Raw genomic sequence first — 27,301 nt, 5'->3', positions numbered from 1 at the left:
GCAACGGAAAAGAATGTTAGCACAGCCTTAGATGTGTTTGTCAGCAAATGTCATGGGTTTCTGACCTCAATCATACACCAGAACTAATGAATTAGACAGTAAGTAGTATTCTTGTCTGGGAATTGATCTTTGGCTATGCCGATTTAACGATTAGTCATATACTAGTCAGGAAGAATATGGGTTTCATTTTTCTTGTATTTACCATTAAAATGTTCATAATGACCAAACATGAAACTGATATGCAGCTCCTCACAATAAGCCTATATGTTATTTATTTATACCACTACACCTCCAGGGAGATACAGTTCAGATAATGAAAACCTTACATGTGCTGAAAAGCAACCTGGAATTAACCTACAGATGCTTTAAAGAAGGTTGCCATCCATCCATCCATCCATCCATCCATCACTTTAACAAATTAAATGCTAATTAAAATCTGCACTGAACTGACAAATTGGAGCCATGAGGGACTGAATATATTTCTTTAATGAGTTTTTCACTAACTTTGATCTTAATCAATACCCAAAACCAAACAAAAAACTGGCAAAAATAAGTAAATAAATAAAAAACATGTGAGGACTATTATCAATCAATCAATTAATTAATCAATCAGTCAATCAAAATTTCACTCAATAAGTAGCATTTACATCAATTCATTGTAAAAGAAAAACCTTAGACTGTAAGTATGTAACTGTTATTTATATAGCACCTTTCACAGGTCAAACCACAAAGTGCTTTAAAATATAAACAAGTATAAAAACACTACAACACAAGTAGTAAAAACATGCATATAAAGTAAAGAAAAATAAACTATAAAACTAAGGAAACAAAAATAAAAACAGAATACATTTGAAAACATACACTATAAAACTAGTTAAAAGCCAGTCTGAATAAATGTGTCTTCAACAGCTTCTTAAAATAATCCACAGACTCAAGGCAACGCAAAGATGGAGGCAACACATTCCACGACCTGGGCGCCACAGCTCTGTAGGATTTATCCCCTCTGGTTTTAAAAATAGATTCAAGCGACCATTAACAGTCTTTGATTGGAAGATTTCAGACTGCGAGAAGAACTGAGGGGCTCCAGAAAGTCAGACATAGACTGGGGCTTGACCACACCGAGCTCTAAAAGTGAGGACTAAAATTTTAAAATTAATTTTAAGATGAACCAGTAACCAATGTAAAGAAAGCAAAACAGGCAGGGGTAATGTGCTGTCTCTTTCGTGTGTTTGTTAAAAGACTTGCAGCAGGATTTTGAACTGACTGAAGCCGGTCAAGATTCTTCCTATTCAAGCACATACAAAGGCTGTTACAATAATCGAGACAAGATTAAATAAAAGCATGAATAATCATCTCTAGTTCAGTTTTTGACACTAGAGGCCACACCTTAGGAATATTTCTAGGCTGAAAAAGCTGTATCTGATTAATCCACGGGAATGGACCTCCAAAGACAAGGCAGAATCAAAAATAACACCAAGATTTCTGAGGTTAAGTTTAATAGAAGATGCCAATGCACCAATATACTTCTTGATGTCAGCTTTTCGGTTCTCAGGGGCAATGATTAAAGTTTCAGTTTTGTCATGACAAACGTGCAAGAAGGAACTCTGGTCAGATTAAGCCAAGATTTGACTTTTTAACTTTAATGCAAAGTGCTTTGTGTGGCAGAAAACTAACTTCCTAAACATCCACCTAAAGAAGCATTGTGGTGGCAACATCATGTTGTGGGCTTTTTTGTATTTTGTTAAATAGTTTTGATTTTAAAAAATCTAAAATGACAGACTGTCCCATAAAATTGTTGCATTTTTTTTAGGAATATGTCAGAGGGTCAGAAACCACATTTTCTTTTTAAATGTTTGTAACTTTTTCATCAGGGTGTTTTGTGAAATATTTTTGCTTTTATTTTGTAGATCCTTTTGATTTAGCATTTTGTAAAGTGCTACATTTTTATAAACAAGTTTTCCATGTTTTCTAAAGTTCTGCTCTCTGTTTAGTTTCTTGTGTTTTATCTGATGTTGATGCTGCACAGAGCTGGTGAGAGTTGCTGTAAAGCGATCCTCTCTATTGACTAACAGGGATTACATAGGGTGTTTTGCTGTCTCCTTGAATGTAACACAAAAGGTGATTTTTTTTTACGTCCTTGGTGATGGATCGCCTATTTGAAACCAGTTGGCTTTCACTGTGCATCAAAATAAACTGAGGTAATATTGAAAACAGGTGGAAATCATTTTCAAAATAATACGGTTTTATTACCGAAACTGTTTACGTCTGGAATGATATAAAATACATTCAGATTAGTTCTATTTCCACAACTAGTATGAAAGCATAGGCAATTTAAAAGCACTTAACTACCTGCAGGAGGGTTTTAGTTTAATAATTAAATTTCCAAGGAAGTTGTCAAGCTTAGGTTCTAGCCCATTTTCTCAGTTGGTATGTGCCAAGCCTGAAAAGTGCCATTAAGACATGACATAGAAGATTATACTTCATGGTTTCACTTATTTTATATTTTAGGATAGTCCATATCCTTCAAAATTAAACAGATTAACCTGATCCAAGAGTGAGCAATCTGTCTGCACCTCCTGAATTTGATGCCTTTAGAAGAACACATTTTGGTGGTAATAATGCCTGGGTAGCTATCCAATCTTATGTGAGGGAAGGACATATTATGGCTCCTAAATACCAAATATGGCTGATATGATTCACAGGACTTAACCCGAGCTGTGTGTGATGTGTTTCATTTGTTTTTTTGTTTAATCACAAATAAATCAGACATAGTAACAGTTGCAATACTGCTTCCACTTGAAAAATATTCTTGTATGTTTTACCTTTACACAGGTACCAAACGTTTGCATGTAGACATTACAACTGTGGAGTTACACTTGATTTATTTCAGGTATGTAATGTCAGGTGGAAATTGCTTCTAAAACCCTTAGGACTTAACAGGTTAAGCAATAAAGACATTTCCCAGACAATATTTATATAGACATGGGGCTGAGGGTTACGTAGTGTCCCCAAGTTGGATACATAGATTTTGCAGGTAAAAAGGTTCCTATATTTATTGACCAATTTGAACTGAAGTTCTCAATTGCCATTCCAGATCCAACTACATCCTACTTAGGGCACGGGGTGGTTTTGATTTGGTTATATTCCGCTAACCTAAGTGGGTCTCACATTTAGCATTGATCCATATTGGGCCCACATACAAATAAAAAAGATGGCTGGGTTAGATCATGTAAATACGTTGCAGGATCATCAGAGAGGAATGACTATTGACACCTGTGAAGTATCCTAACTGCAGACAAGGTGTCACTGCTGAAAAAACAATACAGCCACCCAACATCGCACCAGAAGAGTAAACCGGAAGCACACTATTAATACACAAAAAAAAAAACAACACACATTTAGCATGACTCACATCATATTTACATATTTTAATGACGCGCCTCAAAGCAATAAAGTTTATATTTTTGGATGCCCTGGAAAACCTTAATATTGGGTTATTGCCCAACCTTGCTGGAAGGGTGGATGAACAAATAAATACTTAAAATGAGACAAGATGAAACTATATGACCTTAATTCAAAAGATCAACAGCTTAAGAGAAAAAAACAAAAAAACATGTGATTTTGTAGTACTATTGGGTGATTTAGGGATATGTCACAGGAACCTCAGATTTCACCACATTTTCTGCTACTCTTATGATGACAACTTAAGAAATATTAGATTTCAACACAACTTTCTTGTATTATCTATCATTGCACATCTCATGAAAGCTTCCAACACTGATATTGGTGTAAAACATAAATTACCTATATATATATATATATATAAAATATATAAAATCAACTTATATTGTAATGTATTAAATAGTGAAACTATAATGCTAAACAATACAGAATACATTTTGAAACATAATTGCGGCATTTTGAGGTTTCAAAACATAATTTTTTTCTTTTTTCTTTTATCATGGTCACTGTATGACTAATGAGTAATGTTAACCTTTTCCAGGATCATATGATTCTTTGGTTAGTTCAGATCAGCTATCGCCAGTCTGTCTTGTTTCTATGCTGGTATTACCTTTGCTTTTTGCACACACTGAACTACCCCCACAGAATATGTTTGTGTTATATCTTTCAATCCCTTTGCCTTTCTAATAAACATCTGGAACTATAAACCAGCACCACACAACTCGGCAAGGTGACTTAATGGGGCTAGATGAAAGATGGTGCTGAGTGCCTTTGCTTGCTTTGCTGTTTATTCTTCTTCTACCCAAAATTCATACACACTTGAAAAATCCTTGTGTAATTTGCTGATATGAGGAGCTCAGACATAAAGTGGCCCCTAACCACAAAGAAATCTTCAATATTATTTCACATGTTGTTGCTGTAAAGATTATTTGTATACCCTTGCAGACTTTCAGTCAAATACTTAAGGTTTTTCTTGTTGTCAAATGAAAATTCTCAGGTTATCTTTCGAGGATAGAGTAAGGTTTTCCCCGCAAAACTAAAACAATGTGACACCAGCTGTCACAAGCACTTTTCAGTGTATTTTTTTAATCTATTCTAAAATACAATTTAAAACTTCTATCAAAAGGAAATGATATGGGGTCAAAGTATGAATTGACTTCTGTGTTTCATCAGTGGAGCTGTCTCACCTCTTTGAGTGGATCGTTGAGTTCACTCAGGATGTTGTCCTCATCAAAAATCTTGCCTTGATAGCGGTGCTCATAGTAGTCATGGATTTTCTGCCGCATATCTGCTGGAAGCTTGTGGAAGGACATGTATTGCTCCACTTGCTTATACTGGGAAGGGAAAAAAAGGTACTTGCTTCAGTTCAGATAGATTTAACAGTGTTTTTACAATCCTTTACATTTAATTTGGCATAACATTTTGTTAATATGTGAGAAAAATGTCATTTTAAAGTACACTTCGAAACAAAAGCAAAGTTGGGTAAAGCATAGTCGTCCCACAGTGTACTTTTATGTCCCTGTAACAAGGACAAGTTGTGCTCTCACTGAGTCACAGTGCTATGTCCTGGTTGTGTGTGGGGAGAGAGATGCAGGTGGTGAAGAAAAGCAGGAACAAGAACAGGCCGAGGGCTATGTCAGAACAAGGTAGGAGCTCTGATAACCTCATCTAATCAAGAAGTAATGCAAATTATCATGGCAGACTCTAGTCTACAACAAATAAAACTAACTGAAAATTCACATTTCCTGACATTCAGCAGCCACATAGTTCTCTTTGAAGCTAGGTGTCAATATGAAAAATAATGTAACTGATGCATAAAAACTTGTGAAAATATTTAGAACTACATAGCATCTTCAGAATAACTTTTTTTTCTCACAACTAGTAGTTAAAAGTTACTAGTTGACTCAATGATTGAAAACACCCATCAGATTGCAAAAGACCATTTCATGATCCACATTAATCCTGATTTTGTGTGTCTGTGATTGTCTGCAACACACATCAGACCATGAAGGACACGAATATTAAACAGACTGAGTGGTAGATCTGTGCAAACAGCTTTCATAAGCAACCTCTCCACAGCAAAACACAGGTTTGGATAAATTACAGGCTGGAGTTGTGATGCAGCCAAATAACTGTACATGATGTTTATTTCATCCTTCAGAACACCTTCTATGTGTTTCTAGAAGATCAGATTTGATGGTCAAGTGTTTCCCTTAACAAACAACACAGGTGCTTTAAAGACAAATATTTAGAGCAGATGGGCTAGTTATGAATTAGGTGTCTTCTGAACTGATTTTGTTTAGGGGTATCAGAGTAAAGAGGCCAAAAGACAAATAGAAGGCACACTTTTCACATTTTTATTTAGAAACAAATTTGAAAACCATATTTCAGTTTCCTCCTACTTCCTAATTATGTACCACATTAGTGTTAGTGTTTTACTGTTATCAATAAAATACACTGAAATGCGTTGATGTAAATGAGGAAATTTGTAAAGAATCAAGGACAATGCTAAGTGTCATAGAAAATAATAGTTATAGCAGAAATTTGATTTTTGTTACAAGGAGATTTTGAAATGAATTAATTCCATCTCGTGGTTGCCTTATTCAACATTAGGCTGCTACAGTAGGACAATAGGACTAAAAATTAATCTCCAATTGAGCCCAATCTATTTTGATCAGTTTTGTAACAGGGTTTTGAGTGACAGAAACAATCTTCCTATCCAGTCCACAGCCCAGACAGCTGAAAATAAACAGTGACTCTCACACTCCCCTGGGTAATCATAGCAGAGCAGTGGGGGAGAGCAGACAGCAGCTGTGAGGTTGGTAGCTCAGGCCAGTGGCAAGCTCTTTGACCGGTGTGGCGCAACCGGACCCACAAAATGAATTTTTGGCAGCAAGAGAGAAGACACTTGAGGCACAATACCCCCCTTTATTGATTCCCTCTCCCAGCTGCAGAAAGGTGATAAGGGACCAGGGTTTTGTTTGTGGGAAATTGATTTATTTTGAGTTCACCCAGTTGATGCTGGAGAGTGTTTACTGTGGCTCAAGCAGGACATTTTGACTGGGTTAAACAAGGTGGGGCACAGAGTCTGGCAAAAATGACGAATTTGGATTATTATCAGCCTACCTTAAGTAGAAATACAAGAAATCCACTGATGACAGTGATCTGATGATTTTTAGCTTGATCAGCTCTGACTGGGCAGAATCTAAAAAATCTGATCATTTTCTGATGAATGGTAAGCAACAGCGGATCATGCTATCCACAACACTAATAATAATGAAAGTTGTTACAAAGTGAAGAAGCCTCAATGTATGCTACTTTCAGTAGCAAGGCGTAATGAAATCAGTGAAAACACACCGATGTGAGAAACTATTTTAAAAAGTAGTTATATTTTCTATGTGTCAAGATGTGTCTGCGGTTCATTCAGACTGTGAGAGTGAGTGAGAACCACACTTTTAGCAGATAACAGGAAGGCTGAGCATATTGCACCAAAATTGCATCAACCTCTGTCTCTTGAAGAGCATACAGAATCTGGTGTTTGCATCCTATAGCAAGTTAAGGTAAAGGTTAAAATTCTCCAGCAATGTAATGTCAGTCTACTGTTTTTGTACTGCTAGCTGTGCTACCTGCGCTAATTGCTAATTTAATATGCTAAGCTCCACAGGATTTTTCATTTCTTTCAAAAAATCTGATTGAAATCCTGTTTAACAGTGATTTCTCTCTCTAACATGGGATCTGGTTCTGCACATATAGCAGGAAACTTAGAAAAGTATGTGAAAGCTGTTACTTTTGTCTATAAAAGCTAAAATCATTAATGGTTTTTTTTTTATTGGATGCTAAATTCTTACTGGTGCTGACAAAACTCTTCATATACCTGGCTAATTTATTTCTTACATAAATCCATCTTTCTGTCTTCCTAACAATGATACATTTTTAGCTGGTGCTTAAAGTGGCTAAAAGGGATCTTGTTTGGGCAAAATATAGGAAGCAGCTATTTGCAGTGTGGTCATTGGTCTTCCTCAGCTGAATGATAGATGTCCTCTGGCTTTAAGTGATTCAGTACCATGGCATCACAGCAGGGACATGTTAATATCATACATACTTTACCCCCTCATTTCCTTCTCTCCCCTCCAACAATCTCTCTGACTGCTCAATCTGTTTTTTTCCTCCTCTTTAAATCATGAGTACTCTCTTCTTCATAACATGTTTTTGTAAACCTTTACCAAGCAACATAAGAGAACCTTTGAAAACAATGACTATATGGGTCACATTTTCCCAACACATCCTTGATGTAAACATCATCTGGCACCAAATTACTTGTAACAAGCACCACTCCCTCACCCATCTTTGCATCCGTGCACCTCCCCCCGGTTGTGGCAGAGACAGATGAGATGTAATGACTAGAGGCTCAGCACCCTCAACTCATCCCTGCTGCTCCTCATCTTGCTTCACTGATATGCACAGCCATGCAGCAAATCAGCCCAGGCTGAACCTGGCCACACACAGGGCTTTCTGCTCCCACAAATAAGGCGTATTCACAGCCTCAAACCTAAGAGTTCAATGCCTGGAGGGTTGTTGAAATGGGAGGTAAAATGAGAAAGGGGGCAGATTAAGACTATTTGCTGTGAAGCAGATGCACATCCCACACCGAGCAAGAGACATGTCACTAATTCAGTAACTTTAGACTCCAGACTTATTTGCTATGGGCAGCTGTTGTAAGAATGTTCTGTGGTGAGCCTTTAGCTGTCTATAATCAATCCCAAATTATTTTCCCAAGTACAATAAATCTGGACATTTTTAGTAGTTTTTTTTTTTTTTTTCATTTTTAAGATTAAGTTTCTAGGTATGTATGAGAGTGATGCTTTAAAAAAAAATCATTCTGGCAAATGCTTTGCAATCATATAGCAATGACAGGTTTTAAGCGGCATGTTAAACAGCTCTATGGAGCCTTGCCAAATGCAATGAGGAGTGCTTTTTCTAGATTGCATTGACCATGAACACGTCTGGCAAGGTCAGCCTGCCATGCCAGAATAAATTGAAACCATCTAAATGCTTTTACAAGCAAGGTGTAAATTAATGAACTGGTATTTTAGCATGTCCTGTTATAGTTACAGTCAAGGTGACTCTGCTGATCTGAATTATCGTAACAGCCTCCAACGGGACAGATAATGTGTATCACTTTAACTTTTGTGTTTGTGCTGATGCGCAAATCAGCACAATGAATCTGCAGCTAACCATCAGTGAAGCTTTGAATCTGCTGTTTTTTGACTAGCTGGTAGTAAACAGCTAAAGTTTATCAGTACTATATCAGCTTATACTGCACCCTATCATATTTTACTGAATTGAATTGTTTTGAATTATAATGTCTTTTATTGTATTGTGTCACATCACAGTGTAGCATATCACATTGTATTGTACCACACCTAATTTCGATACATTGCATCAAATCGTATTGCACTTTATCATATCATATGGTATAATATCTTATAGAATCTTGTACTGTACTGTATTCAAACAATGTTATATTGTATTGCATTGTATAAAAGCAAACTGTACTGTAGCTAATCACATGAAATTTCATTGTATACTGATTGTGTAGTGTCCATTTGTTTACATTCTATAGAAAATCTATTGCATCACACAGTACTGTACAATGTCAAATTGTATTGTACAGTATTACTTTGTATTAAATCATTTGATACTTATATCATGCAGTAATAGTATATCCTGCTCTGTAGTGTATCAAATAGTATCGTAACATTTTGCATTGCATTGAATTGCATCATACTGTCTTGTAATGTGTCAAATAGAAACATACATAAATCGCATAGTATAACCCATCATATCAAACTGTATCACACAGAAGATAACATATTGTGCCATATTATATAGAATTGTATTGTAACATACTGCATTGTATCATGGTCAGATTGTGTTGTACTGTTTTGCAATATATCATATCGTACTGTATTAGATCATATGCAATTGCACTATATCTTACTGCCATTAGATTGTATATGTATACTCTTTTTTTGGCTCAAATAGTATCAAACTGTATTTTCTCAAATGGCATTTAATTGTGTCTAATTGTGTCATAATGTATTGTATTATGTAAAATTGTATTACACCATATTGTACAGTATTAAGTTAAATACTTCATTACATTATATTATACAGCATCACACCACACAATATCATATTGTGTCAAATAGTTTAATAATATGTTGTATCATGTCAAATTGTATCAGACTATATTTTATAGTATTAAACCATATCCTGCTGTGTTGTATCAAATGAACCATGAACTAAACCAAGCTGCATTGTACTGTATTGTAAATTATTCATTGTATTGTATCATTCTATGAACAAAATAAGCAAAACTTCAGTCCATTTTGGCTCTAGCTTTTAAAGTTTCCAACTAAATTTTCCAAACCCATCAATTCAAATATTCAACTTTGATTTGTTTATAATTTCATATTAGAAGATTAAGCTTCCTTTTTAGTTGTATGTGCTGTTCAAACTATTGCCGATGACCTATACGCTGAAATAAAAATAGGAAGAAACAGCAATAAGACGGGAGAAATTACTTCACATGGAAACATTCAAGAGCCTACATCTCGACTTAAAAAGAAAACATAGTATAGTTTACTGTAATTCTTCCAAAGAAAATTTGTCAAATGAGATATTTGATTTCTTTAAAGCCTTTATAAGCCAGTACTGATTAGGAATACCCAATTACCACAAATAAAGAGCACAAGATCATATTTGATGGCTTCTGTTATTGAATGAAAATCATAGGAATTGCACATTGATTTCCCTAATCATCTTGTTTTAGCACATCTAGTTTCATTTGCTGCAGTATTGGATAAGTAATAATCAGGTATCTGAGAATGTTGAATGAAATGGAAGGAAAAGTCAAGTCAAGTCAATTTTATTTATATAGCGCTTTTCAGCAACAAGGCACTCAAGGCGCTGTACATAAGGAAAAACATTACAATGATACAGAAAATCAAACAACAGAGGTAATTAAAAAAAATAAAGAGAATAGAATGATGGATAAGAAAATGAAAGGAAAATTGGACTGAAAACTTAATTAATAATGTTTAGATAACACATTCAAAGGCCACTCTAAACAAATAAGTTTTTAATCTTGATTTAAAGCAATTTATGGTTTTGGCGCTTTTACAGTTTTCTGGGAGTTTATTCCAGATTAGTGGAGCATAAGAACTAAAAGCTGCTTCTCCATGTGTGGTTCTGGTTCTGTGTATGCAGAGTAGATTTGAGCGAGATGACCTGAGAGGTCTGGGTGGTTCATACACTGACAACAAGTCTGTAATGTATTTTGGTGCTAAGCCATTCAGTGTTTTATAGACTAACAGAAGTATTTTAAACTCTATTCTCTGAGCTACAGGGAGCCAGTGTAGGGACTTTAGAACCGGGGTGATGTGGTCCACTTTCTTAGTTATAGTGAGGACGCGGGCAGCAGCGTTCTGGATCAACTGCAGCTGTCTGATCGACTTTTTAGGCAGACCTGTGAAGACACCGTTGCAGTAATCAATTCTACTAAAGATGAACACATGAATTAGTTTTTCAAGGTCCAGCTGAGACATTAGTCCTTTAATCCTGGAGATGTTCTTTAGGTGATAGAAGGCCGACCTTGTTACTGTCTTTATGTGCCTCTGAAGGTTCAGGTCTTAGTCCATCACTACACCCAGGTTTCGAGCCTGACTGGTGGTTTCTAGCTGTTTTAACTGAAGCTGTGTGCTAACTTTTAAACGCTCTTCCTTTGGTCCAAAGATTATTACTTCAGTTTTGTTTTGATTCAGCTGAAGAAAAATTTGGCCCATCCATGCATTGATTTCTTCTAAGCATTTACCCAGCGCTTGAATGGGTTCATAGTCACCCGGTGACATCGTAATGTGTAGTTGTGTCGTCTGCATAGTTATGATAACTTACGTTGTAGTTTATGAAAATCTGAGTTAGGAGGAGCATGTAGATATTGAATAGGAGGGGCCTAAGATGGATCCTTGGGGAATGCCACATGTGATTTTTGTGGTCTCTGATGTAAAGTTACATACTGACACAAAAAAGTCCCTGTCCTTCAAGTAGGATTTAAACCAATTGAGTGCTGTACCCAGTTTTCCAGGCACTCTAATAAAATGGAGTGATCAACAGTGTCGAATGCTGCACTAAGGTCCAATAATACCAGCACTGTGGTTCTTCCACAGTCTGCATTTATACGGCTGTCATTGAACACCTTGACAAGAGCAGTCTCTGTACTGTGGTGAGCAGGAAGCCTGACTGGAAGACATCGAAGCGGTTGGTCATTGTTAGGAAGTTGTTTAACTGTTGAAACACAGATTTTTCAATAATCTTACTGATGAAGGGGAGGTTTGATATAGGCCTGTAGTTCTGTAGTAGCAGCTTGTCCAAGTTGCTCTTTTTCAATAGAGGTTTGATAATTGCTGTTTTAGGGCCTGGGGGAAAATACCTGACAAAAGGGACGTGTTTATTATTTCTGTTAAATCAGATGTTATAATGGCCAAAGCTTTCTTAAGGAAAGCTGTGGGTAAAACATCGAGACAGCAGGAAGAAGAGCTTAGTTGGTGTACGATTTCTTCAAAGTTTTTTGTAGTTTATTTGGTGAAATTGGGAAATTTTGTCAAAATCAGTTCTAGTTGGAGACAACTTTGGTACTAGAGTTGATGTGCTGACTGCGCCTCTGATCTTTTGCGTTTTTTCAGTGAAGAAGTTAGCAAATTCATTGAATGCCCTGGTAGAGTGGAGTTCAGATGCTACAGTTACAGGAGGGTTTGTTGTTAGATGATCTCAGAAAAGAAAGATTCCCTTGCATTTTTCAGTTGTAGGTTATATCTGTATAGTCTCTCTTTATAGATAATATAGTGAACCTGGAGTCCAGTCTTTCGCCACCTGCGTTCAGCTTTTCGACACTCCTTTTTTTCACTTCTGACTGGTGGAGCACTTCTCCATGGAAACATTTTCTTCCCAGAAACTACTTTGATGCCTGAGATTTTAGAATGAAAGTTTTCTACCAACTCTTCTACAGTGTTACAGGGCAAAGTGGAGGTAGAAGAGTAAATCTGGTTAAAGGTTTCAGCAGCACTGTCCGTAAAGATGTGTTTTCTTATCATGTCTCTTTGGCAAACTGAGTCATTGCAGATGATGCTTTCAAAAATAACAGAAAAGTGGTCAGACAGAGCAACATCAGTTACAGACATATTGGAAATGTTTAGACCCTTAGTGATGATCAAGTCCAAAATATGTCCCTGTTTGTGCGTTTGCTGTTTAACATGTTGAGTCAAACCAAAATTTCTAAGAGTGTCACATAGATCTATTGCACTTCTGTCTTCAGGATTTTCCATGTGAATGTTTAAGTCTCCCACAATAAATAAACAGTCATAATCGACACATATCACAGATAAAAGCTCATTAAAATCACTGATAAAGTTTGTTTTGGACTTAGGAGGCCTGTAAATATTCAAGAACATTGTTCGGACCGGGCTCTTTACCCGGAGAGCCAAATATTCAAAAGAGTCAAATTTGCCCAGAAATACTTTTTTACACTTTAGTATTTCTTTAAACAAAGTGGCCACCCCTCCACCTTTTCTTTGCTGTCTGCTCTCACAAAGAAAATTGTAGTTCGGCGGCGTTGACTCTATCAGAATGGGAGCTTCATTAAATTCATGTAACCATGTTTCTGTTAAAAACATAACATCAAGATCGTGCTCAGTAATGAAGTCATTGATTAAAAATGATTTTCCTGACAGAGATCTAATGTTCAATAAAGCCAGTTTATATGACTTAGTTGCTGATATTAACTCTGTGTCTGGTTGTACCTGACAGTTTATGGCTTTTGTTGATTGTTTATTACTGTCTCTTATCCTTTTGGCTTTGTTCTTTCTGTCACGTATAAGCACAGAGATTTTACAGCTATCTTCTATTAGGGGCCCAGGTTTTTCCTGGACATGCTCATTTCTGATAGAGTTACCACTGGGGCCCAGACTGTATCACAGAGAAGTGATTTGAAGGTCCTGATTAGGAGGAGATAGATTAGGAGGTGGTGGGGCTCTGCGGCATTTGGAAGATGTTGGTTCAGTAGCAGGGCCTCGGCCACGGGGGGTGTTGAATGGAGAAGATGTCAGAGCCATTTGGGTTCTGATCTTAAGAGCTCCTTTCATGTTATCAGAATCCAGTAAAGAAAAAGCGGGCTCAGTGGGGAGATGAGACAGTTCTGTGTGGTCTGGGTCGGGGTCTGGGGTGAGGGGGGTTTAATGGGGGGGTCCACTTCTCCTGTGGATTTCAACAGGGAGACCTTTTGTGATGACCTCTCTTTCTCAGCCAACTGGCCGGTTGTTTCTGCTGGAGCTGTTAGAGGCAACGTTATCATTGTTGTTGATACTCCATGTTCTCTGCTGAAGGTCGAAGCTGCTGGCGGATTATTTACTGAATAGAAGAGATTAGATGTGAGACATCTGGCTCCCGGCTTGTTCAAACAGAAACCATCTTGCTTGAAGAGTTGTCTTTTTTCCCAAAAAATATTAAAGTTGTCGATGAAGTTCACAGATGTAGTAGCACATGTTTTTTTCAACCACGTATTAATCATCAAAAGTCTCAAAACAATCTCATCTCCACAGAAAATTGGTGCAAATGGTGAGTCCTTAGAGAGAAACACCTTGATATTGAGACCTCCAACAATATTCAGAAGACAAGTGAAATCCTCCTTCAGTCCTTCTGATTTTTTCTTAGCCACGTCATCCACGGCTCCACAGTGTATAATAAGGTTTTCTAGAGACGGGCGCTTTTCTGTGATCGCAAGAATATTCTCTGAGATATCAAACATCACGTTACTGGTACCAATCATAACTTATGTGTTTTTCTTGTTGCAGAAGTTTTTAATCCCATCCACAGCTGTGTTGCCCACTATTAGGGTTCTTGGTCCGGTGGGGCGCTTTTTCTCTGGCAATTTAGGAGAAGACTGTTTAGAATGAAGGTTGTTCTCAAATCTTTTATTGTTCTCAGAAGATGGATAATTTTCCTGGTTTTCATTCTGTAGTGAAGCAAATCTGTTTTGGAGGAGAATTTCATTATTTCCAGCTGTCTCCCTCCTATCAGTTGTTGTGACAGCAGCTCGCTGTCGAAGTCTCCTTTTCCCAGGGGAAACGGGGGCATTTCTCTGTAATTCTGGCCATTCTAATTTATTTAATTGCTGAGGTCTTCCAGGGAGTCGTCCACCTTGATTTTGTTGGGCATGCGCCTAAAACATGCCAGGGGGGGCTACCGGTAGGTTCTCCTTCTCATTTAACCCTTTCCTCTTTGGGCCCTTGTGAAAGGATATTATAGCATGATAATAAAGACTGGAAAGGCTTTTCATTGATAACATCTTTCAAGCCCTTGTGACAATATGGCTGGAAATCAATTTAAATATTATTAGACTGGAGTACTTAAACAACTATTTTGTAGTACCTTAATTTCCAAAATCTGAATACTTGCAGGTCCTTCAGATTTTCAGAATTTCTATTTATGAGATGATTAATAAATTCTGTAAATGAAGCTTTCACTTACTTCACAGTCTTTTTATAAAAGCATTATTCCAAAAAAAAAAATTTGTATTAAATAAATGAAATACATGATGGGCAAATCAGTTTGCCTAAGCTGGCCTTTGTGTTGTTGCTGCATAAGGGAAGGTTAAGTTTTTTTTTAATCATAAGCATGTCCTAACATGCCACAACTTAGAGGACTTTAATCCCCACCAGTACACAGTCGGATGTACAAAACAACAAATGGATTTCTGCTGCATTAAAGAGAAGTATGGAAGTTAAAACTTGGCGTCTCGCGTGCACACTCGGAGAACATCGGTCATTGCCGGCTGTTCTGGGAGAAGCCCAGGCCCCTCGGCATGATCACAGATGGTGGCTGGAAATAATCACTCTCCATGCGGAAAAAAATATAATGATGTAATAGGCAAAAATTAAAGGAAAGAAAAAGAAAAGGCAACTTTTGACAGGTTGGTCATATTAAAGTCCAATCCTGACCCAGACAACCTTATTTCATCTGCTTTGGAGGGAGAGGAATCCTCTTTTCTGGTTATTATCCTGGATTTTATGATCTGAGAGCAACTGAGAGTAAGGCTAGTAAGGCTAATTTAAGTTTTGCTCCGAAGAGCAAATTTTATGCAATTCAAAAAGAGCCAACCAGTCAAACTAATAACTGATAATTCTGCAATGTTACCTTAGGCCTCACACCATGTAACCCGTTTGTTAGACATCTGGCACTATATAAATCAAGCAGTATGAATCTGCTTTTGAAATTTAAGTGTAATGTTTCCTGTATGGCATTACTCTTACCTTCTCTTGGTACTGCCTGCGTGATGAATCCAATGACTGGATTAGAGCGGTAGCATGGCCCACGAACATAGCGTAGCACGTGGCGCCAACGATCATGCTCAGCATGGTGATCCACAAGTCAGACATACTGACTGGCGCCCGTGCACCATACCCGATACACAGCATGTGGCTCATGGCTTTGAAGAGGGCATATGAATACTGCTTCCCCCAGGAAACATTCTGCAAGGACAGAGAGAGAGGAAAGGGGGAGACAGAAAAGGGTTGAGGGGAGTTACTGGAAGGCAAGGCAGTGAAGAAAGGTTAGCTTTTTCTTTGATGGAGAACTGGCTTTTAACCAGTGTACTTGTCAAGTCTAAGAGCTTAATGTCTTCATTCTACCTGTTTACGTTCCCTCACTGTGCCAGGACCTACCTGACCCCATGTTTTTTCTCAAAAGCAGAAAAAAATCAAAGGTATGCCAGTAATCCCCCATGAAATGTGTTCTGTTGACCTGATTAGTTTATCTTCTGCACCTGCCCTTAAGTACACAATAGCATGTGAAGCTGGAGTTATAAGGTCCCTCCTATATGTATCCATGGATCAAAATGAGCTGCAGTGTCAGCTATTGCTCTGTTAAAAATAATCTAATCAGGGACTTGCTGAAGAAGGCAACCTGACAGTTACAGATCAAGCTTTTATTGGCCTACTAATTCTAATTAGGGCTGATTCCATTTTTTCAAAGGACTGTATTATAAAAACTTCAAAATAAACACGCTAAATGTAATAAACATTGATCATAAAATAAAAAAAAACTAGGCTGCAGGTCTCTTGAGTGACATGGTAGTTTTAAATCTAAAGAAAATTTGCATTTTGCAGTTCCCATTTATGCATTAAGCATATTTCCCTAAATATTATCTTTTTTCTACTCACCTGTTTTCCACTCAAGCTGTTTGTTGATGTGTTCACAGATAGAAAAATGTGAGAGTTTTAAGCTTTGATGCATTTAAAAAAAAAAATAATAATAAATTAGAGATTAAAATAAGATAACTGGAATCGGCTACGTTTCAATCTGATGAGCCCTGACCGATGATTGACGGCTTTTTTCAATCCGTAAACACACCATATCTAAACGCTACAATGTCAGGCTAACACTTTCTAGTGCAAATTCTGGTGTGAACAGTTTGTTATTTTCACTCAACAAAGTGTTTAAAATGTCAGATGAAGCACAGAGATGATAGAAGTTAACCTTAGAGTTAGGGTAATGATCTGTACTCTATGCTGTTTTAATAATGTTACCCAAGTTAACCTGGTTAAATGGAAGAAAAATATATTAAACTCCATAATAACTTTCTGTTGCTTTAAAACAATAGCAGAACTGCTGTTATACAACAACAACTTTCACAGACAAGGTGGAGTGCTGCAATCATGAATTACAAACATGATACAAGTTTACTCTAAACTTGAAAAAACATTTTGAAGGATGTTTTTTAAATCTACCACAAAAACCTGATGTATTCAGTGCATCTCTAAAATCCAACCTTATTTTTTTAGTGTTTAATCAGTCGATCACTCGACAGAACTAATCAAGGGGAAATCAGTAAATTTTGCCGATTGATGGTGCATCAACACCAACAGTTAAACATTGTAATAAAGTGTAGTTGGTTTTGTGAATGGAACATTTTACTCGAGTACAGCATACAGTAGTTAAGTTTGTCTCCAATGTGATGGAAATTCTTAAGATCAGTATTTTAACCTTTCTCAAACAACTATTTAATTTATCAGTTTTTACAGCCACAGTTTTTATGCAACAAAAATAGCCCTGAGGTGAGAAAGACTAGAAGGGTGCATCAGAATATTATTTTAATGATTACTGCTTCACACTCTCTCTCTGATGTCTGGCACTTTCCCCCAACGCTTGATGTTGATGTTTAGAACAGCTCTGGCATGATATCCTTGGCCTTAGGCAGTCTGCACTATATTTTTGCCCTTCTTACGAATAAAAAAGCACATGGGAAATGACTGTGATGTGACACCATTAAAATGTGTAAATGTATCAATATTATTACAATGCTGGGCTTGAAAAGCTTTCTAGCATCTCTCTAATGTCTTCTTTTCCCCACTTTTGTTGGTCTGAGCCATGTCAGTCATGTTTGGAAGTGAGACCTGCAGAATTTAGCCTCCTCGTTTACACAGCACTTATCAAATGGAAAGTGTGCTCTTTTTCCCCTGGATGACAAGCACGATAACTAGTTAGCAAGTGAACAAGCCCTTTGAGGTTGTAATACTTGGTATTTTGGTTACAGGATAAACTTAGATCAGGCAATATCTATAACACTTAACAGTAATTGGGTTATTGTATAATAAATACACACTGGTGCGGATTCTCAGTCATTCAGGACGTGGGAGTTCAAGAAACAAGAGAAGAAGTCCAGTTGCTATCTACAGGGGCTGGACAATGAAACTGAAACACCTGTCATTTTATTGTGGGAGGTTTCATGGCTAAATTGGACCAGCCTGGTAGCCAGTCTTCATTGATTGCTCATTGCACCAGTAAGAGCAGAGTGTGAAGGTTCAATTAGCAGGGTAAGAGCACAGTTTTGCTCAAAATATTGAAATGCACACAACATTATGGGTGACATACCAGAGTTCAAAAGAGGACAATTTGTTGGTGCATGTCTTGCTGGCGCATCTGTGACCAAGACAGCAAGTCTTTGTGATGTATCAAGAGCCACGGTATCCAGGGTAATGTCAGCATACCACCAAGAAGGACGAACCACATCCAACAGGATTAACTGTGGACGCAAGAGGAAGCTGTCTGAAAGGGATGTTTGGGTACTAACCCGGATTGTATCCAAAAAACATAAAACCACAGCTGCCCAAATCACGGCAAAATTAAATGTGCACCTCAACTCTCCTGTTTCCACCAGAACTGTCCGTCGGGACACAGGGTCAATATACATGGCCGGGCTGCTATAGCCAAACCTTTGGTCACTCATGCCAATGCCAAACGTCGGTTTCAATGGTGCAAGGAGCGCAAATCTTGGGCTGTGGACAATGTGAAACATGTATTGTTCTCTGATGAGTCCACATTTACTGTTTTCCCCACATCCGGGAGAGTTACGGTATGGAGAAGCCCCAAAGAAGCGTACCACCCAGACTGTTGCATGCCCAGAGTGAAGCATGGGGGTGGATCAGTGATGGTTTGGGCTGCCATATCATGGCATTCCCTTGGCCCAATACTTGTGCTAGATGGGCGCATCACTGCCAAGGACTACCGAACCATACTTGAGGACCATGTGCATCCAATGGTTCAAACATTGTATCCTGAAGGCGGTGCCGTGTATCAGGATGAAAATGCACCAATACACACAGCAAGACTGGTGAAAGATTGGCTTGATGAACATGAAAGTGAAGTTGAACATCTCCCATGGCCTGCACAGTCACCAGATCTAAATATTATTGCCACTTTGGGGTGTTTTGGAGGAGCGAGTCAGGAAACGTTTTCCTCCACCAGTATCACGTAGTGACCTGGCCACTATCCTGCAAGAAGAATGGCTTAAAATCCCACTGACCACTGTGCAAGACTTGTATATGTCATTCCCAAGAAGAATTGACGCTGTATTGGCCGCAAAAGGAGGCCCTACACCATACTAATAAATTATTGGGGTCTAAAACCAGGTGTTTCATTGTCCAACCCCTGTACTTATTGGTAGTATTTATCATATTTGGAATATGATAAATACTGATCCTTCAAATCAAAGTTTTTGATCACTTATAGTTTCATTGCATAAACCTTCCCCCCCAAAATAGATATTTCAACCTTTGTCTGGTTCCAAACCAAACCAGTTCAGGACCTATGGTTTAAAACCCAGACGTAAAAGGTCAAAGAGGGTCAGTGGCATGGCCCTTTTTAGATGTGCGAGTGTGTTTATCTGTTAGTGACTCAAAAATCAAAATGATAACGACTTGTCAAAAAACTTAAGCTTTGAGGTTGCAAACTAAATATCACCTGGTGTACAATCACCGCTAACTACAATCGTTCGTGGGAAACCCTCAGACTCTTGTACAGAACCCATACAGGTAAATTTGTAACAATCGACAGAGGCGTGGCTCACGGATCAATAACAGTTTATTATGTTCAGAACATAGACATGCCCTTGATCTAAGGACTCAACAATAGATAGATATTTTATTTAAAAATAACACAAAGAATAAAAAGTAACGGTTATGCTGGCCCTGAGAACAAGTTCGCTAATATTATATTCAAGCCAAGTAAAATTGGACTAACCGGAGGGGACAAATAAAAATGCAGAAAAACAAAAAAACAAAATAAAAAACACCACTCTATGTGTTCCCCAACAAACCTACTCACACAAGAAAAATACACACTAATAACCCAAACAAATAAAACTCCCCTTCGTTAGTAACATACCTTTGAGCTCAGGGACGGCCTACCGCCACCGTAAAACTATTTTAAAAAGCTGTGTATCTAAAATTCCCTATTGTTTAAAAAGCAGCCAGAAAAAATCTAAAACGCTGATTTACCTGTCCTCATAACGAGCCAGTTGCGCTCTATCGCAGCATCTTCCATATATGGTCTTACTTCCTGGGAGTTAGATGTTCCGGCTACATAAAGATAAGTGTATTATCTAAATATGGATCCATATAAATGCTTTTTCCCAGAAATTCAGATTGAAAGTGTTTCAACTGCCGAAAACCCATCAAGGGAGAACTGACCTATTAAAGTTATTTTGTGAATCTCTAAATGTGAAATGATTATGTTTTTGGCTGTAGCAATTGCATGTTAGGACAGATTTGTCATGCTTATATATGCAGCGGTAGTCAACACTCTCACCCAGTTACAAACTTTCACCTCCATGTGTTATTTCCACAAACTAAAAAGACTTGTGATAATTCCTCTAGTTAGTCCAAAAGTCAACCATTTTATTTCTGTTATTTAAAAGCCAGAAGATTAAGTGAATGAAATTAAGACCACAGAGCATACAAGAAATCGTTGTCCAAATTCTAACAACCACATAAAGTCTATTGGTAAATCCGTTTACTATTATTTTGGAGATATTGCCAGAATATATGGTTTCCTATAAAACCACGGTACAGTAAAAGTGATGCATTCTTTTATTTTCAGAAGGATAGATTACTGTAATGATTCAGGAAGCTACAGCTCATCCAAAATGCTGCCACCAAAGTCCTGATTAATGGCAGAAAAATGGCTCATATCACACCAGTCCTTGTTTTTTAAAGAATACATTTTAAAATCCTACTATTGGTCTGTAAAGTACATGGTCTTGGACAGACATTTCTAAGATGCTGGTCAGGTACGAACCAGGTAGACCAATTGGGTCATCAGAGACCTGCTTATTGTGTTCCCAGGACCAGAACTAAACAGGGTTAGGCAGCATTTAGTTTTCATACTCCTGAGCTCTGGAACAAACTCACTAAAACCATGAGATGTGCAGAAACTTTGAGCTCCTTTGCATCACAATTGAAAACAGTTTTGTCTAATGAAACCTGATTAAATGTGCCTTTTAAATCTGCATTTTAACATTTGTTTCTTTTATTCAAAGAGTTTAAGTTTCACATATATTAAGCTCTTTTTTTAAGTAAAAACCTTTCTTTTGAGATTCTGCAATGTACTCTGGACTGCCTTGTGTATGAATGGTTCTATATAAAAATACATGCCTTGACTTGCCCTCATGTAGTCTACAACATTCACACTTATAGCTTTTGTAACAGCAAAAATGGCATTTATACAGTTGTACATCAGCCTAGGTTTAGTGTATGAACACCCGTCCGTGTACCTGAACAGTTAGCATATATTTGGATCTCAGATGAACGTGTGCCTGAATGCGTGGATAGCTGTTCATTGTCTGAGTATAAATGTTTTACTTACGTAAAACCAGACATTTACGGTACTACAGGTCCTTCTCAAATAATTAGCATATTGTGATAAAGTTCATTATTTTCCATAATGTCATGATGAAAATTTAACATTCATATATTTTAGATTCATTGCACACTAACTGAAATATTTCAGGTCTTTTATTGTCTTAATACGGATGATTTTAGCATACAGCTCATGAAAACCCAAAATTCCTATCTCACAAAATTAGCATATCATTAAAAGGGTCTCTAAACGAGCTATGAACCTAATCATCTAAATCAACGAGTTAACTCTAAACACCTGCAAAAGATTCCTGAGGCCTTTAAAACTCCCAGCCTGGTTCATCACTCAAAACCCCAATCATGGGTAAGACTGCCGACCTGACTGCTGTCCAGAAGGCCACTATTGACACCCTCAAGCAAGAAGGTAAGACACAGAAAGAAATTTCTGAACGAATAGGCTGTTCCCAGAGTGCTGTATCAAGGCACCTCAGTGGGAAGTCTGTGGGAAGGAAAAAGTGTGGCAGAAAACGCTGCACAACGAGAAGAGGTGACTGGACCCTGAGGAAGATTGTGGAGAAGGGCCGATTCCAGACCTTGGGGGACCTGCGGAAGCAGTGGACTGAGTCTGGAGTAGAAACATCCAGAGCCACCGTGCACAGGCGTGTGCAGGAAATGGGCTACAGGTGCCGCATTCCCCAGACCTGCCGCATTGAAGCAGTCATTTCTGCAAAAGGATTCCCGACCAAGTATTGAGTGCATAACTGTACATGATTATTTGAAGGTTGACGTTTTTTGTATTAAAAACACTTTTCTTTTATTGGTCGGATGAAATATGCTAATTTTGTGAGATAGGAATTTGGGGTTTTCATGAGCTGTATGCCAAAATCATCCGTATTAAGACAATAAAAGACCTGAAATATTTCAGTTAGTGTGCAATGAATCTAAAATATATGAATGTTAAATTTTCATCATTACATTATGGAAAATAATGAACTTTATCACAATATGCTAATTTTTTGAGAAGGACCTGTATATGAGATGAGCCTTCTGCAATCTCAAACTGCTAAGGATAAAGTGTGAAATATGATTTTTTTTCCCTCTACTTACCTAATGTGGCCTCTTTTCTCATCTAGCAAGGGCAGCGCCTGTGAGTGGGCAGTAAAGCCTCAGTGACCCATCCCCCCCTTGTCTTGTGTCATGATGTATGTTTGGATGGGTTGTACTGGAATTCTAATTTCCCCTCGGGGATCAATAAAGTATCTTTGAATTGAATTTGAATTGAATTGAATTGAATTGAATTGAATTTTGCTACATTTGAATAACCAAAGGGAAAGTCTGTCAGACAATAAAGATGGACAAATATAAGCTTTTTAAGAAGCCGTCTGTTTCAGACGGCTTACATACATTGCCTCCATGCTCGAAATTCTTTTGGATTATATGCTTTACAGCTTTGTTTAGGCTATGAAATGACTGATTTTCTAAAGGCTTGTTGCACTGTTTATATAACAGTGAAGATCCACTGATGAAAGGTCAATGTTTGGGTTAGTGCCAGTGGATTATTGTAACATCTTTATTTATGGGAGGGGACAATCGAAACTCACTGAATTTAAGCTGAAAGTTGCACATCATTTCCAATCGACCAATGTGACGATGGAAGATGTATGTGCGTTCTTTTCCAAGTTGGTGATGCAGTTGTAACTTTGATGCAATTTGATGATTTTATGTGTGCAGCGTGGACTTATAGGTAGAGGGGCCCAAGTTCAAATCTTAGCTGCTGGACAAACTGAGCTTCAACACAGGTCAAACAACCACATACCCACTCCAATGGGTTATTCAGAGAGATCAGTTCACCTTACATGCATATTTGTAGTGTGTGGGAAGAAGAGGGAGAGAACTGAGTCATGTACATGAGTGGGACCCGGGATTCAAACCCAGGACCATCTTGCTGCAAGGCAGCAGTGCTAACAACGGCACTATTGTGCAGTCACATAAAATGTATTTATTCATAGTTTGGATTTGAATACATAGATGCATAGATTTAAACTAAAATATTAACAGTGCTTCTTGTGCAAAGTATACAAATTTGCTGTTCTGCTGTTTTAAAGATATGTCAAGTAAAATAAATGATAGCTGGTTAACTAGTCAGGCCATCTTGTAGTCAGTTGCTTAACAGACATGCCATTTTAAAGTTTTAAAGCACAGTTACCTTAGTATGAGTGGTGGGTGGGGCTTCTTTAGTTTTCACCCTATAGCTGTTTCTGTTTTTCGCAGCTGGAAATATTCCCAAACAGCAGTATTAGTCTGTCTTGTAAGGAAGTGTAGCAGGCTTCTTTGAGCCAGCTGACCAGAATCATGCAGCAACAGGTGAGGTAGGTGTAGCACTGTGTTATTTTATTCCCCATGGAGCCAGAATACATTGTAAGTCAATGGTATCTCATTAGAAATACTTGGAAGTTCAGGAACATAATGACAAGGTTTTTCGTTGGTTTTCAAACCATAACTTTTAACCTTAGTATACCTTGCAGACTCTCGAGGTTCTTCTTAATTTGGACTGTTGAAAATAATAAGATGCAAAAATGTGCCAGAATGACTTTATATTTGCTGCTCTCTGTATATAGCTGCTTTTAGGGGCTAGTAAGTGATTGCTCCATTTATGCATCTTATGCCAGAGTACTTACTGCAGTTTTTTAATACAAACCCTTTAAATTCAATAATTCTGTCTGTCACTTCCTGTGTCTGTTTTTATGACATCAGACACTGTATTTATATTTCGGCAAGTCTGTAGAGCACTACAGACGTCATAACCAAAACAAATCCCTTTCTATTCCATAATTTAAGTATCAGCTGCTACAAAGTTTCAGTAATTTAACAACACCATGTGTTCACCAGCATGCTTCTGCATCTAACAGCCTGCCTGGATTTCATTTGATTAGTCACAATTTTGTCTCCTCTGGTCGCCTTATACAAGATGTAGCTGGTTATGTGACCGGCAGGCAGTTGCTGATTCACCATCGCCCCAGTGTTGAGTGTCACCCAGAGGCGTTGGTTGTTGTTGATACTGATGAATAACTATGAGCCTAACAGGATGCAGTACGCTGCTACAAAGAACACAGCCTATCCTCTTAGTAACATTGTTTTTGAAGGGCAAATAACATCCAAGTGCAAAATACTTCAAACTTTGGATTATAAATATACAGATTTAATAATTTGTCATCTTGCCATCTTTACTTGCATTAATGATGATTAATGATGATTTAAAATAGTAAACTAAGTTTTACACAGTGCCATTATAAACTTCTTCACAATTTATCACATTTCAATCACAAACTTCTTTACTGGACCTTTATGTGATAGACCAACACAAAGTAGTGCATAATTGTAAACTGGAATTCAAAGGATGCATGGTTTTTGACAATTTGTTTTACAAACGAAAATCAGAAAAGTGTGGTGTGCATTTCTATTCATCCAATTCATTCCAATCACCTGTAACAGAATCAATTGTAACCAACTGTTAAAAGTAATCTATTTAATTTGATCTCAGGATAAATAAAGCTGCTCTGGAAATGCTTTAGCTTCTTGAAGAACATTAGTGAACAAACAGCATCATGAAAAACAAGGAACACACCAGCACAAACAAAAAAACTAAAATATGCATGCCAAAGTCTGTCTGTGCTGATGTTATGATAGCAGTACGTTGAAAGCAGGTTTAGTTTAGAAAATAATATCCAAAGTTTTGGACATTTCACACAGCACTGTTTGATCAATCATTTGAAAATAGAACAAGGGTGTAACAAATGCAAAAATGTTAAGTGACAAGCTCAACAAGCAGAGTGATCATCAGAGAAGCAGCCAAGAGGGCCATGGCAACTCTGGAGGAGCTGCAGAGATCCACAACTGGAATCTTACTGCATGCTGAGTCTGTTGACAGGGCAATGATTAGCTGTGCCCTCCACAAATGTGGCCTATAAGAAAAAGTGGCTAAAGTAAGAAAGTATTAAAAGTACAGAAGGATGATGAAAATTATCATTATGCCCTTGGCCAAGGGGTGAGTAATTTGGTCATAAGAATTTGCTCATCCAAGGATAACAGCTTTTATTGTGAATGCTGCTGTTTTTTAGCAGATCTTTGAGGTAATATGATATTTTGGCTACATGACTTATGCTGCCCTAAATACTGTTTATATAATATATAAGTTCCCAGTCACATATACAGTGTTTATTATAAACATAAAAAGTGCTATTTTCTGTAACAAAACATTGCACATGTTAATGGGCCACTGTCGCAGTCGCTTATCTACGAATAGTGTTTTAATGTGTTGGTGCTCAGCTTGTCTCTGCTATATATTATTGTGTCAGCTGTTTGGATTTTATTGTTTTTGTGTTTGGCACGTTATTCAAAAAATTATCTTTTATTCTCTTCTTTGCACTGATGACTTCTAGCATCTGTCAGGGTTTGAAACAGTCATATGACTCAAAATGCTGTAAATCTTAATAATTTAACAGGCTTCTCAGTCACGTTGTAGTGCATTTATTTTAACATAAAAAATCATGGTATGTATTTAAAAGGCTGTTCTTCCAGTCACTGGTCACTAAATATAGGTCTGATGTTTTGGCGCTTGGCTCACATGTGTTCTGTCATACTGTGTCAACTGTTTTCATATAGTTTATGTCTGTTTTGCATTTAATTTTGGAGTCTTGTCACTGTTTAGCATCTGTGTGGTGTGATTATTGGTCTGGTGGATTTATGTATTTCTAAGATCATGGCTTGTTTTTGCAGTTTATTTTTAAATATTCAGCTAAACTGCAGCTTTGTTCTGAAACCGAACTGTTTAAAAATCACTTCTACTGTTGGATTTGATGGAAAACGAGCTGTCTTTTGTCCTGATGTTGGAAGGAGGGTCAGAGTTATTCAAAGTAATTCAAAACTCCATTAAAGGGTTGGACATTATTAGAGATGAAACAGAGATTATAAATATTGCCATATATATAATGTATCGCAATAAATCAAAACTTTTTTCGGATATTATATAAGGTCATATCACCCAGCCCTAATTGAAAGCAAACTGCAGGAAGTCCCATGTGGAAAATAACCATGTGAAAGAAGAAGAAGGTGATCTGGTCAGATGAAACCAAAATGAAACTCATATGCAAACCCAATGTGGTTTTGCAGGACAATACAAGCTGTGGCAAGACTTAAATGTTAATGTTCACAGATGCTCTCTGTTCATTTTGACGAAGCTATTTTCTATAGAGCCTGGCAAGTGGCAGCGGGTAATCTGTGCGCAATGATTACTAAACTGTGCTCTCAGTTTCTGCAATCCGTCTGCAAGGTTTGATGAACTGTGTGCTCCGTTTTGCAAACTGTTTGCACAGATTACTCAGTGACATCTGATCAATAATTTGATTATCATTTTACAGTGGTGTTGGTCTATTAAATACAATTCCAATAATATCCACTGCAGTTTGTAGTACCATGACAAAGGTTCAGGGTTTATGAATACTTGCATGGGACTCTGTGGACCCTTCCACATTTTTTTCTTACTGAGAAAACTGCCTTTCAATGAAAGCCCGCAAACAGTGTTTTAGCAAAAC

The 27,301-nt window shown here is 37.5% G+C and overlaps 1 protein-coding gene across 1 annotated transcript in view; it reads right to left on the bottom strand.

Moving 5' to 3' along the window:
• LOC124872942 (potassium/sodium hyperpolarization-activated cyclic nucleotide-gated channel 1) overlaps positions 1–27,301 on the bottom strand; it is a 120,481-nt gene that overhangs the window by 29,322 nt on the left and 63,858 nt on the right. Inside the window, exons 4-5 of the mRNA XM_047373381.1 lie at positions 15,828–16,046; positions 4,650–4,796 (exon numbers count right to left, since the gene is read on the bottom strand). Of these exons, the coding sequence (XP_047229337.1) occupies positions 4,650–4,796; positions 15,828–16,046 (366 nt within the window). The remainder of the gene's footprint in view (positions 1–4,649; positions 4,797–15,827; positions 16,047–27,301) is intronic.

The sequence above is a fragment of the Girardinichthys multiradiatus genome, chromosome 8 (assembly GCF_021462225.1).
Source record: "Girardinichthys multiradiatus isolate DD_20200921_A chromosome 8, DD_fGirMul_XY1, whole genome shotgun sequence".
NCBI classification, from domain to species: domain Eukaryota; kingdom Metazoa; phylum Chordata; class Actinopteri; order Cyprinodontiformes; family Goodeidae; genus Girardinichthys; species Girardinichthys multiradiatus.
This window is presented reverse-complemented; position numbering and strand designations above follow the sequence as displayed.